The sequence below is a fragment of the Oryctolagus cuniculus genome, chromosome 19 (assembly GCF_964237555.1).
Source record: "Oryctolagus cuniculus chromosome 19, mOryCun1.1, whole genome shotgun sequence".
Lineage (NCBI taxonomy): Eukaryota > Metazoa > Chordata > Mammalia > Lagomorpha > Leporidae > Oryctolagus > Oryctolagus cuniculus.
In genome coordinates this window covers 17937545-17951312 of record NC_091450.1, presented here as the reverse complement: position 1 = coordinate 17951312, position 13768 = coordinate 17937545, and the positions used below count along the sequence as shown (strand labels likewise).

The window sequence follows — 13768 nt, the reverse complement described above, 5'->3', positions numbered from 1 at the left end:
ATACAATGGTGTCATAAAGGAGCAAGAAAAACCAACACTTGAAATAACAATAACCACAACAGGTTATTATTGATCTTTACTAAGTACCAAGTGCATTTTGGTACTAAGTACCAATGCATTTTTTGTACATCATCTCATTTAGTTGTACAACAACCTCTGAGGCATGTAGGTGCCTTGCAGTCTATCTGAAGCTCTGAGAGGGGGAAGAATTTGTTCAAAGTCACCCAGCAAGTCAGCAGAGGTGGCAGGCTTCACCTGTGGAGTTCTAACCATTTAGCTACCCTAGCCAAAAGGAAGGAGGAGGGCATTTCAGGCCAGATGGAGCCCAAGAGTGGAAGGAATGTTGCTTAGTCCTTGGAGTCAGTGAGTTTCCAGATGAGCTGGGGTAGAACAGAGGGGCTGATGCCTAGAAGCAACCAGAGATAGAACTGGAGAATTCTTGAGAAGAGTGATTCTTCAGAAACAGTACATGCTCAAAGAGGTTTAACATTTAGGAACCTGGGTCTTTGTGCCAATGTATGGGATGAAACAGGTGAGCAAGAGGAGAGAAAGGTCAGGAGGTGGGAGTGGTTCCCCAGTACTTTGGGTGGAAGATACATAGGACATTTCTTCAGGAATGGTGACATCATAGTAAAAGACAGTGTAGAAGTACCTTTCAAGAATATGTGCCAATGAAATAAGAAATTATATGGAAAGTATTTAGCAGGACACAGAGTAACCACATAATAAATCTACCTCTTATATAGTATTACCAAAGAGAGAAGATGGCAGTAGTTGGGAAAAGCTGATTTCACTTTAAAAACAGATAGGTATAAAGAAAAATTGGTTCACTGAGAACAAAAAAAAAAGAAGTACTCATCAATCCAATGAATAGATATGAAACAGGAAAGCCAGGTATTTATTTGCTTCCATTGTGAAATAAGGAATTTAACTCTGATTAAATAGTGAGCTCTAGTATTTGAGCAAATCCTGTAGGAGCAGGGCTGGTCTACAAAGTACCTCAAGTCACCTTCTTATAAAGCTTTGAGTAATATCACCCAGGTTTGCAGCAAAGTAGCACTGAGAATATTGATCTTGGTTATATCAGCTGTGTTGGGACCAGAGGCACTGAAACTAAGTATCTCAAGACTCCAGAGCATTTTCAAAATGAAACTTATGCAATACTTTTAGTCTGGGATAGTATTCACACCATTTGAGCAGGTCAGAGAATTCTTAATTGACCACATATAGCAAGAGTTTACCCACCAGGTTCTGTGGTGGCTCCAATACCTCATGACATTTCTGTTATTTATTTATTATACTTTGTTAAAATTACACTTCTCTCTTTGGCTTCAGTTGAGGGTAAATAAGCAAACATAATTAATTCATGTGCTGTTTCAATCTATTCCAATTTGCCTAGAAATAAATGCATGACTACTCAGAAAACACACTGGTATGTGAATTACCTCAAATCACCTCTTTATAAGGCTTTGGGTAACATCACCTAGGCCCTCATAAGGTTTTAGTTGCTAACTTGATGGTCTGTAACCACCTTTGGGAAGAAGTCCTATAAAAGGGAGGGGGAATGGGGTGGGAATGGCTTCTTTCTCCTCCCCAGGCTGGCAGTAGCAGCATTGGTGCTAGGAAGATTGGTTGGTTCAGAATATTAGGTGACCAGCACCAAGGAGTATAAGCTGGTGTTGCGGTGGGGACCGATAAGACATGGATTGCACAATAAACAATACCCTGTCCCTAATACTCCAGAGGAAAGAAGGGTTACTGAGCTCAGACATTACATCACTTGGCTCAGGTTGTAGGGTTAGCACACTGTTGGGTGGTGCATAAATAAGCACCCTTCTATGATATAAAGAACTTTCATCACGAATGGTGGTTGAGAGTTTATTATACATTTATGAAATCATTATATTATCTCCCTACTTTAACTATTGGTGTGATCCACTGCAATTTGTTCCTTCATTTTTATTGGAGTGCTAATACGTTTCAGCTAAAATTCCAGCCTCTGCAGGTAGAGGATTAGGAACTTCAGGTTCAGAGCCCTTCTCTGGGAATTACTAAGCCAGATTGGCTTTCAATCTGAATCTGTCATTGGTACATGCTAGATGATCTTGAACAAGAGACTTAACAACTCTGATCCTGTTTCATCAACTTGAAAAATGAGATATTATCCGTAATATTAGAACAGACCTCCCAGAGTTGTGGTGAGGCATAAATGCGATCATTTTGTCAAGTGTTTAGCAGGTATGTATTTAAAAAGTATTATTAATAAGTAGCATATGAAAAAGTAATGCTAGGTATTGTTGAGGGCTTATTATTAAAATAAGGAAACTACCATTAGTAAGAATGACTTAAAAGACTTACTTGTAAGGTAGGGGCTGGCACCCAGAAAGCTGGTGTAACTGCCCCTTCCCCATTCTCCCCTGGGCCTTGTCCTGGGAGGGCCCAGGGCCTGTGCCTCTGGGCTTCCAGGCTAACTTCCAACAGTCTAGTGAGGAGGTGGTCACTTGCACTTCCCTAGACTTCTGCTGTCACCATACATATGGAGCTGTTACAAGGGCACAGCAAGTTCGTGACTTAGGTACTCACCCACTGCACAAAATACATGGGACATATTGAGTACACAAAATACTCAGGACTCAAGCTAAATAGTAAAATAAAACCGTTTAATGCAATGTGCAAAAAAAGAAAAAAAAAAACCAAATGGCAAACAAAAAAATCCATGAATCATAAAATTTTCAATAGAGCCAGGATCAAAATTTCTGATTTCTCTTTTCACTTCAGGTTTCAATATAGAACCATCATTGGACTTTTATACTCAAAGTATTTTATCTAAAAAATTTAAAAAATATTGTATTGAAACATTTGTCTTCACTGAGTCGCTTGGCCATTTCACTTTGCCGCCAAGGTGCATTTTCACCCTCTAAATTCCCACGTTGCGCAGTGCGCGGTGAGTCAGGAGAAGCGGGAGGATGCCCAGGAAGGTAAGTAAGTGCGGCCGGGGATGGCGGGCTCTGGCGCCCAGGACACCCTCGGGTTGCGCCCGCGCCCGCCGCCCGGCCTCGCGCGCAGCCGGCTCCTCCGCTTCACGCGCGTCCCCAGGGCGCGCGCGAGGCTGAGCGCGCACAGCGGCCCTCGGGGCGCCTGCGCGGCGGGGCGGTTGGGAGGGCGTTGGGAAGAGGCGCCGCGCGCGGTCGACGCGCGCCCCTCAGCGGCGGAGGCGGTGGTGGAGGTGGCGGTAGCGACTGTTCAGTGGTGAGTGTGCGGGCCGTCCTGGGGGCCCTTCCTCCCTGACCAGTGGTGGCCCTGCTCTGGCCTCTAGGACTGAAAGGACGCCCCCCCCCCCCCATACACCTGACAAAGGCAAAGAGAGACCCGCTAGGGACTTAGGGTTGAGTTTTATTTATTTTCTGGGTCGCAGAAGTTGACTTCCTGAGTGGGGACTGGGTCTTGTGTATCTGGCTGGCTGTTCTGCTGGTCGCGTAGCAAGGGACTGTTTGGGAACCCTTGTCGTGAGTTTTTGATACGGGCCCATGAGCAAAAGAGCCCATCAGGGAATCATTTGCTACTAGCGCGTGTGCGAGAGGACGTTCCCTTCCTAAGCTCCTGGCCCTTTGGACGCCTGACTCCACCTTGCGACGACAACTTTGGCAGGTTGTAACTCAGTGGTCGGATAGAAGGACCTGGGAGGTGTGCTTATATTTTGGCTCTAATCTAGCTGGAACCAACGGGCTTGACCTCAGGGTCTCATCTACTATGTAGAAATAACGTTTTAGCTCTCAGAGTTTTTCTTTTTCTTTTTTTTTTTTTTAGAATTTTTTAAATTTTTTATTTAGTAAATATAAATTTTAAAAGTACAGTTAATGGATTACAATGGCTCCCCCCCATAATTTCCCTCCCACTCACACCCCTCCCATCTCCTGCTCCCTCTTCCATTCCGTTCACATCAATATTCATTTTCAATTCTCTTTATATACAGAAGATCAATTCAGTATATATTAAGTAAAGATTTCATCAGTTTGCACCCACACAGAAACACAAAGTGTAAAATACTGTTTCAGTACTAGTTATAGCATTACCTCACATTGGACATGAAATTCAAATCACATGAATTTAGCTTTTTTTTAAATATATATATATATCCTTTTGAAGTGTATACTTTACTGGCTTTTATTACATTCATAGGACTGGGCAACCGTCGCCACTGTCTACTTCTGGAACATTTTCATTATCTCCCCCCCCCCCAAATAAACCCTGTATTCATTAAGCAGTCACCCTTCATTTCTAGCTTCACCGCCATCCCACATCTGCTTTTTGGTGGCCTAGGTTGTGAATTCTGGACATTCTATAGAAGTAGAATCATATATCACCTTTTGTGTGTAGTGGTTGCCTCCTAGCATGTCTTCAAGGTTTCTGCATGTTGTAGCGTGTGTCTGTACTTCATTCTTTTATAAGGCAAATGATATTCCATTGAGAGATGTACTGCCTTTTGTGTATTTGTTTCATTTGATGGGCTTTTAGGTCATTTTTGACTATGAATAATGTTACTATGAATATTTCTGTGTTTTTGTATGAACATTTGTCTTTTACTCTCCTGGGTACATATCTAGGAATGGAATTGGAGAGTAATTCTATGTTTAACTGAGGAATTACCATGTGTCATGTTACAGTTTTTTCATCAGTGAGTGAGGGTTCCAGTTTTCCAAGTTCTCACCTGTGCTTATTTTACATTTTGCTTTATTGTACTCAGCCTAATGGGATGTGAAGTAGCATCACATTGTGCTTTTAATTTTCATTTTTCTAATAATTTGTTTTGTCAATCATTTTTTCTGTGTACTTAACAGTAATCTGTATAATTTGGAGAAATATTTATTTAGATTCTTGTGTCCATTACTTAATTGGGTTATCTTTTTGTGGTTGAGTTATAGAGTATATATTCAAGATATGAAACACTTATCAGATGTACGATTTGTCAATGCTTTATTTTTTGGGTTATCTTTGCGTCTTCTTGATCGTACTCAAGAACTTTTCATTTTGATGAAGCCTATTTTCTTCTGATGTTTTCTATCTAGGGATGCATTGCTAAATCCAGATAATGAAGATTTATCCTCATGTTCTAAGGGTTTTATTTGTTGTTATTTTTAAAATTTTTAAGAAAGCTTTTATTTAATAAATATAAATTTAATAGGTACAGCTTTTGGATTATAGTGGTTCTTCCCCTCATATCTACCCTCCCACCCCCACTCCCATCCCGCCTTCTACTCCCTCTTCCATCCCATTCTTCATTAAGATTCATTTTTAATTATCTTTATATACAGAAGATCAACTCTATACTAAAAGATTCAACAGTTTTCACCCACACAGACACACAAAATTTAAGCACTGTTTGAGGACTAGTTTTACCGTTAATTATCATAGTACAACTCATTAAGGACAGAGGTCCTACATGAGAAGCAAGTGCACAGTGACTCCAGTTGTTGATTTAATAGTTGACACTCTTATTTATGACGTCAGTGATCACCCAAGGCTCTTGTCATGAGCTGCCAAGGCTATAGAAGCTTCTTGAGTTCACAAACTCTGACATTATTTAGACAAGGCCATAGTCAAAGTGGAAGTTCTCCCCTTCCTTCAGAGAAAGTTACCTCCTTTGATGGCCCCTTCTTTCTACTGGGATCTCACAGAGATATTTCACTTAGGTCATTTTTTGTCAGTGTCTTGGCTTTCCATTCCTGAAATGCTCTCATGGGCTTTTTAGCCGGATCCAAATGCCTTAAGGGTTGATTCTGAAGCCAGAGTGCTGTTTAGGACATTTGTCATTCCTTGAGTCTGCTGTGTGTCCTGCTTCCCATGTTGTATCATTCTCTCATTTTTAATTCTATCAATTATTATTAGACACTTGTCTTAGTTATGTGATCCCTTTGACATTTAATCCTATCTTTATGATCAGTTATGAACTTTTTTTATTTTTTAAAGGATTTTACTTATTTATTTGAGCGGTAGAGTTAGAGGTAGTGAAAGGGAGAGACCAAGAGAAAGGTCTTCCTTCCGTTGGTTCACTCCCCAGATGGCCACAACAACAGGAGCTGCACCATTCTGAAGCCAGGGGCCAGGAGCTTCCTCCTGGTCTCCCGTGCAGGTGCAGGGGCCCAAGGACTTGTGCCATCTTGTACTGCTTTCCCAGGCAATAGCAGAGAGCTGGATTGGAAGAGGGGCAGTCGGGACTAGAACTAATACCCATACGGGATGCCAGCGCTGCAGGTGGAGGATTAACCTACTGTGCCACAGCGCCAGCCCCAATAAGTTATGAACTTAAACTGATCACTTTAACTAGTAAGATGGCATTGGTACCTGCCAATTTAATGGGATTTGGAGTCCCATGGCAAGTTTTTAGCTTTACCCTTAGGGGTAAGTCCAAGGGAATGTGTGCCGAGCTGTACATCTCCTCCCTCTCTTATTCCCACTCTTATTTTTAACAGGGATCAATTTTCAATTGAATTTAAACACCTAAGATTAATTCTGTGTTAAGTAAAGAGTTCAACCAATGGTATTAAGTAGAAAAAGAAAATGCTAAGAAGAATAAAATGCTAAGATGTTCCTCAACAGTCAGGGCAAGGGCTGATCAAGTCATTGCTTCTCATAGTGTCAGTTTCACTTCTACAGGTTTTCTTTTAGCTGCTCAGTTGTTACAGATCTGGGAGAACATATGATATTTGGGACTGACTTATTTCAGGAGTTAGGATTTGAACTCAAGCAGCCTATGTTCAGATGCTAGATTCTTGAGAGCTTGTTTGGAAGTTGTAGCAGGGGAGTGCAGCTACTTGTATACCCTTGACCGAAGACTGGTCCTCCTGTAGCGGGGAAGGTTGTCCTCTTCTACCGAGCGTGCAGCTTCAGGAGGGATGGACATAGAGCGGCAAGGAATGAAGGGGACACCCGCCTAGCCACCCAGATCAGCTGAATCAACCTTGGCGACCAATGGGGTGACAGATGTGTGGCCAGATCGCCCTCACATCCATGGACACTAGATTCTTAATCACTGTACCACACTGTCACAGTTAGGAGGAAAAGGTCATGATTGCTTTGAATTGACCTAATATTTAGCACAGGATATGACACAGAGTAGGTAGTAAAAAAAATTAGTTGGTATTCAGCATTGTAATTTGTGAGGCTTTATCTCAGAGCCTATCCAAATAATAAGTGATATGCTGTATTTATATTTTGTATCTTTCTTTTAAAAATTATTTATTTATTTATTTGAAAGGCAGAGCAACAGAAGGAGAGACAGTGAGAGAAACATCTTCCATCCACTGGTGTATTCCTGAAATGGCCACAGCCTCTGGGGCTTGGTCAAGCTGAAACAAGGAACCCAGAACTCTATTTAGATCTCCCCATGTGGGTGGCAGGTAGCCAAGCTCTTTGGCCATCATTTGTTGCCTTCTCATGGGAAATAGCTTGAAGCTGGGTTGGAAGAAAAGTAGGCTGAACTTGAACTGACACTCTGATGGCCTGCAGGCATCCCAAGAGGTGCTTAATCCACTACACTATAATGCCTGCTCTTATACTTTTCATCTTTCTTTGTGAAAATAAGCTGCAACTTGCTTATGTTTGCATCACTATTGCCTAATGTCCTCATACATATTAGAAGTCCTTTGGGCATGCATTTAATCATTAATATGATGTATAGTATCAGACAAACAGTTATTTCAAGCATTTTTTATTATCTTTCAGAATTGATAAAAAACAAAACAGGGGCTGGTGCTGTGGTGTAGTGGGTATAAAGCTGCTGCCTGCAGTGCTGGCATCCCATATGGGTGCAAGTTCAAGTCCTGGCTGCTCCTTTTCCGATCCAGCTCTCTGCTATGGCCTGGGAAAACAGTAGAAGATGGTCCAAGTCCTTGAGCCTCTGCACCTGTGTGGGAGACCCGAAAGAAGCTCCTGGTTCCTGGCTTTGGATCGGCATAGCTCCCGCTGTTGCGGCCAATTGGGGAGTGAACCAGCAGATGGAAGATCTCTCTCTCTCTCTGCTTCTCCTTCTCTCTCTGTGTAATTCTTTTTTTTTTTTTTTTGACAGGCAGAGTGGACAGTGAGAGAGAGAGAGACAGAGAGAAAGGTCTTCCTTTTTGCCGTTGGTTCACCCTCCAATGGCCGCCACGGCTGGTGCACCACGCTGATCCGAAGCCAGGAGCCAGCTACTTATCCTGGTCTCCCATGGGGTACAGGGCCCAAGGACTTGGGCCATCCTCCACTGCACTCCCTGGCCACAGCAGGGAGCTGGCCTGGAAGAGGAGCAACCGGGACAGAATCCGGCGCCCAGACCGGGACTAGAACCCGGTGTGCCAGCGCCGCAAGGCGGAGGATTAACCTAGTGAGCCGCGGCGCCAGCCTTCTATGTAATTCTGACTTCAAATAAATAAATAAATCTTTAAAAACAAAAAAAACACTGAACAGGGCCCAGTGCTGTGGTGTAGCAGGTTAAACTGCTGCCTGTATCTCCAGTGTCTCATATAGGCACTGGTTTAAGTCTTGCTTGCTCCACTTCTGATCCAGCTTACTGCTATCGCACCTGGGAAAGCAGTTGAGGATGTCCCGAGTTCTTGGGTCCCTGTACCGATATGAGAGATCCAGAAGAAGCTCCTGGCTCCTGGCTTTGGCCTGGACCAGACCTGGCTGTTGGAACCATTTGGGGAGTGAACCAACAGATATAATCAATCTCCCTTTCCTCTTATTTCTGTAATTCCACCTTTCAAATAAATGAAATAAAAGTCAGAGCTGGTGTTTAGCTTAGTGGGTAAGACATCAGGTAAAGTAATTGCATCCCATATTGAATTGCCTGAATTGGATATGAGACCCTAAATCCTGACTAATGTGGACCCTGGGAGGCATAGCAATGACTCCAGCAACTGTATTCCTGCTACCCATTTGGGAGTCTTGGATTGAATTCCTGGTTCCTGGCTTCAGATCTCTCTATTTGTCTGTCAAATAAAAATACAATAGTAGAACAGTGAAATATTTATTTTAATTCATTAAATTTTATATTTTTTCAGGTAACTTAAACTGTATTAAACTTTCTTCCTAAAAGTTGAGCTTCCATTGTTTAAGATCAAATGAGTTCATCATGGCCCATGCAATTTTCAGCCCTCCTCTGGAAAAATTTTCTTTTAAAGGTGAGTGGAGAACTCGTTGGGAAATGGTTGAAAAGGCTAATGAAACCTAAGGGGAATTTTTAAGTAGGATGTTCACTTCATTTCAGCTTCTTTTTTCTTTTGCTCCAAGGTGAGAGGTAGTACTTATTTTTTCTTTTCTTTTAAATTCACATTTAAAAATTGTACATATTTATGGGTTACTGTACATTATTTCTCCACATATGTGCGTGCATAATGTTTAATTCAGGGCAAAAAAGGTCTGTCTCCTTAAACATTGAACATTTCTTAATGTTGAAGATATTCAAAATAATCTCTTCTAGTTTTTTTTTTTTTTTGAGAAATACATAGTACATTATCTGCAGTCATCTGACTGTGCAACGGGAGACCAGAACTTATTATTTCTTTTTTTAATTATTACTTCTATCTTATCATAAGTTAATTCCCTTTAGTCATCCTTTTCCCATCCCACCCTATCCTGTGATAACCATTACACTGTAACTTCTGTAAGGTAAGCATTTTTATGCTCCCTTTTGAGTGAGATTGTCTGATAGTTGTCTTTCAGTGCTTGGCTTATTTTGGTTAACATAATGACTTCCAGTTCCTAAATGTGTAGAATACTCATAGGGCCAATCAATAGGATGAATAATAAGTGAAAAAGAAAGACAATCTGGAGAACCACTCTTTTTTTTAACACTTAGAACACAATTTTTATTAATATAAAGGGAAAGATTTAATGTAGTTCTTAAATAATTCTAAGACTATAATTATACTTCCTTCTATCACCTACCCACTCTTCCTTCCTTCCTTCCTACCTTCCTTCCTTCCATTACTTTTTATAATTTTTGAAATAGCATATTTAATTTACATTGTAGTCAAAGATTTAATGCTCCATCAAATAAAGAGTTCAGCATGTAAGAAGTAATAGACCATAGTTCAGCAGCAATATAGATAAAGGCTATGAACAGTAATCAAATGAAAAGATGTCAGCTTCACCCATATATAGTAAATCTTAAAATAATCATAGATCATTAAAACTATAGTATATCATTCCTAACCATCTTTTTGACAAAGATATAAGACAAAGTTTGATAAAGTTGCATTTGCAGCAATACCAGTATACAGACATTTCTTTCTTTTTAGTTTTTTGATTTTTAAATTTTAGCTCCCACATATAAGGAAGAACATGAGGTATTTGTCCTTCTGTGTCAGGCTTGTTTCCTTCAACATGATGTCCTCCATTTGCATCCATTTTGATGCAAATGGTATAATTTCATTCTCTTTTTAATAGCTGAATAATATTCATTGTATATATGTACCACATTTTCTTTATCCATTCATCTGTTGATGGATACCTTGGTTGATTCCATGTTTTGGCTATTGTGAACAGTGTTGCTATAAACATGGTAATGCAGATCTCTCTTGGATACAATGTTCATGTCTTATGGATATATACCCAGTAGTGGGATTGCCTGATCATATGGCAAGTCCATTTCCAGTTTTTAAAGAAATTTCCTTACTGTTTTTCATAGTGGCTGTATTAATTTACATTCCTATCAGCAGTGTATAAGATTTTTATTGTAGAATGAAGAGGAATGATATGTTTGTATTGTGTGTATGTTGTGAGTACACAGCAGTATAAATACACATAGATATGTTTTTAGGTTAATTAACACAGTGCTTTCTTTTCTTTTATAGAGGCGGCAGATAGTTGGTTTAGCTGTGGAAATCCTCTTTATATTTCTGTTCTTTGCAATGATTTTGACCTTACGCAGCAATGCAAAAAAGCAGTTTCGTAATGCTTCTACTTTTAACCCTCTTCCTGTGGAACTACCCAACTTCCTTGTGAATACTCCACATAAGTATGAATTGGTATATGTGCCTTCTAAGAGTGAAGTGGCAAAAAATATTATAGAGATGGTGAAAAAGGATTTAAATGTCAATTTTAAAGGTCAGAAATTATAATGTCAAAGTTTTTGTTGAATATATTAGGGTGCTTCAAACATTTGTGGAAAATGGAATTAAAAGGTGTTTATTTTGGTGCAAAAGTTTTTTTTTTAATGTTGTGGGATGTGTTTTTTAAAAATTTTTAAAGATTTGAAAGGCAGAGCCACAGAGAGGTAGAGGCAAAGAGAGAGAGAGAGAGAGAGAGAGAGAGAGAGGTGTCTTTGATCTGCTGGTTCATTCCCTAGATGGCCACAATGGCCAGAGCTGTGCTGATCTGAAGCTGGGAGCCAGGACTTCTTCTGGGTCTCTCATATGGGTGCAAGGGCCCAAGGACTTGGGCCATCTGCCACTGCTTTCCCAGGCTGTAGCAGAGAGCTGGATTGGAAGCAGAGCAGCTGGGATTCGAACCAGAGCCCATATGTGATGCCTGCATTGTAGGTGGCGGCTCCACCCACCACACCACAGTGTAAAAGTTTTTTTTTTTTTTTTTTTTTTTGCACTGGCCCCAGTGCAAAAGTTTTTGAAATGTGTGCATACAGGGGATCTTCAAAAAAAAAAAAAACATGGAAAATGTGTATTATGGAAAAATTGTGCATAGATTTCTCATTTTCCTGGAAGCAGTTTCATCAGCCTGGAACCTAATAGGCAATGGACTTAACTTGATGAAACCAGTCTGTAAAGACTAAAAGAAGTAAATGATGCTCTTTGTCTTGAGACAAATAAAAACATAATTTATGAAAACCTACTGTGAAGAGAGAAAATTTGGAGCAATAAGTGCCTATATTAAAAAATAGGAACGTTCTAAAATAACCTAACTTTATACATCAATGAACTAGAAAAAGAAGAAACAATCCAAGATTAGCTGAAAGGAAATAATACACACTGGAACCAAAATAAATCAAGTAGAGCAGAGAAAAAGTAAAGAAACAAAACAGAATTGGTTTCCTGAAAAAAATAAGCAAAAATAACAAACCTTTAGGTAGACTAAGAAAGAAATAGAATACACAAATGAAATTTCGAGGACTCATTACAATAGTTACCTCAAAAATAAAAAGAATCATAAGGGACTATTATAAATAATTATATGAATTTACCAGCAAATCAGATAACTTAAAAGAAATGAATGAATTACTAGAAGTATACAACTTGCCAAGACTGGAATAAAGCCTGCTCAGACCAATAGCAAAGAGACTGAAGTAGTAACCAAAACTTCCCTGATATTCAAATAATACCATTCCTTCTTTAGCCCTTCCAAAAAATGAGTGGAAGAATATTTCCAAACATATTCTATGATATAAGCATTGTCCTGATATCAAGTTAATATTTCAGATGAACACAGATGCAAAAATACTCAATATAATACTAGCAAACCAAATTTAGCATGTTAAATAGATTATATGCCATAGCCAAGTAAAATTTATACCTGGGATGCAATATTGATTTAACATACATAAATCAGTCTGGACAACTGTGATGGAATTAGAAGGCCATGCCAAGATGGCCACTGGCAAGCGAGCATCAGTTACTCAGGAGTGGCTTCAGAAACCCCCTGGGAAACCACCTGGCAACGGAGCCTTCCTGGCAACAGGCAGTGATTGGTTAGAGCATAAACTGCTCCTTGACCAGATTGGCTGCCTCGACTATATAAGCTGCTGTACCAACTGAAATAAATGAGTCTGCGGGCTGCTCACCTCTGGCCCACTTTCTCCCAACTCCCGGGGTCTGTGTGGCAACTCCGCATCTCTTGCCCCCACCACGCTCCTCCTCTCAGAACGAATCCACAGCAACAGACAACGCATCGATAGAATGAAGTATAAAAACAATATGATTATCTGCATGTATGAAAAAATTAAGCATTTGACAAAGTTCAGCATCCATTAATGATAAAAGGTCCAAAAAATAGGCATGGAAGGAAATTTCCTCACCACAACAGAGACAATTTATTGAAAAAATGAACAGATAACATCTTGAGGAATGGAGAAAAACTTACAGCTTTTCCTCTAAGATCCCAAGAAGGATGCCCACTCTCACTACTTGTATTCAGTATAGAGCTTGAAGTACTAGCAGGAACAATCAGACAAGAAAAAAGCAAAAAGGCAGAAGTAAAATTGCCTTTCTTTGCAGATGACTTGATTCTGTGTGTAGAGAACCTTAAAGATTCCATATAAAAATTGATAAATTAATTCATTAAGACTGTAGTATAAACTCAACATATAAAATTAATTCTATTTCTTTATACCAACAATGACTAGAAAAGGAGATCAAGAAGACAATATTATTTACCATGGAATCAACAAGAATAAAATACTCAGGGATAAATTTAACCTAGAATGTGAAAGACCTATATAGAGAAAACAGTAAAATATTTGTGAAAGAAATTGAAGTCACAAAAATGGAAATATATTCATATTTATGTGTGGGAATAATTAATATTGTTAAGATGTTTACCCCAAAGCAATCTACAAATTGAGTTAATCCTATGAAAAATTCCACTGTCATTTTACTGTAGAAAAAGAAAAGACAATTTAAAAATTCATCTGGAGTTACAAAAGATTCTGAATAGCATTTTATTTGAAAGGGAGAGGGAAAGAGTGTGTGTTTCCATCCCCTGTTTTACTCCCAATTGCCTGCAACAACTGGGAATCGACCAGAATGAAGCCAGGAGCCCAGAACTCAATCTGGATCTC

General features: G+C 39.7%; 1 protein-coding gene across 8 annotated transcripts in view; it reads left to right on the top strand.

The window, feature by feature from the left end:
• Positions 1-3110: 3110 nt before the first annotated feature.
• LOC100352755 (phospholipid-transporting ATPase ABCA3) overlaps positions 3111-13768 on the top strand; it is a 183092-nt gene continuing 172434 nt past the window's right edge. For 5 of the 8 annotated variants that reach the window (XM_070064647.1, XM_070064645.1, XM_070064643.1 and 2 more), the window contains exons 1-3: positions 3229-3249; positions 9039-9158; positions 10833-11085. In XM_070064647.1, the coding sequence (XP_069920748.1) occupies positions 11071-11085 (15 nt within the window). In that variant the 5' untranslated portion in view covers positions 3229-3249; positions 9039-9158; positions 10833-11070. Of the gene's footprint in view, positions 3250-9038; positions 9159-10832; positions 11086-13768 lie in introns of those variants that run through there. The other 3 variants (XM_070064649.1, XM_070064644.1, XM_070064650.1) reach the window with 3 other exon arrangements.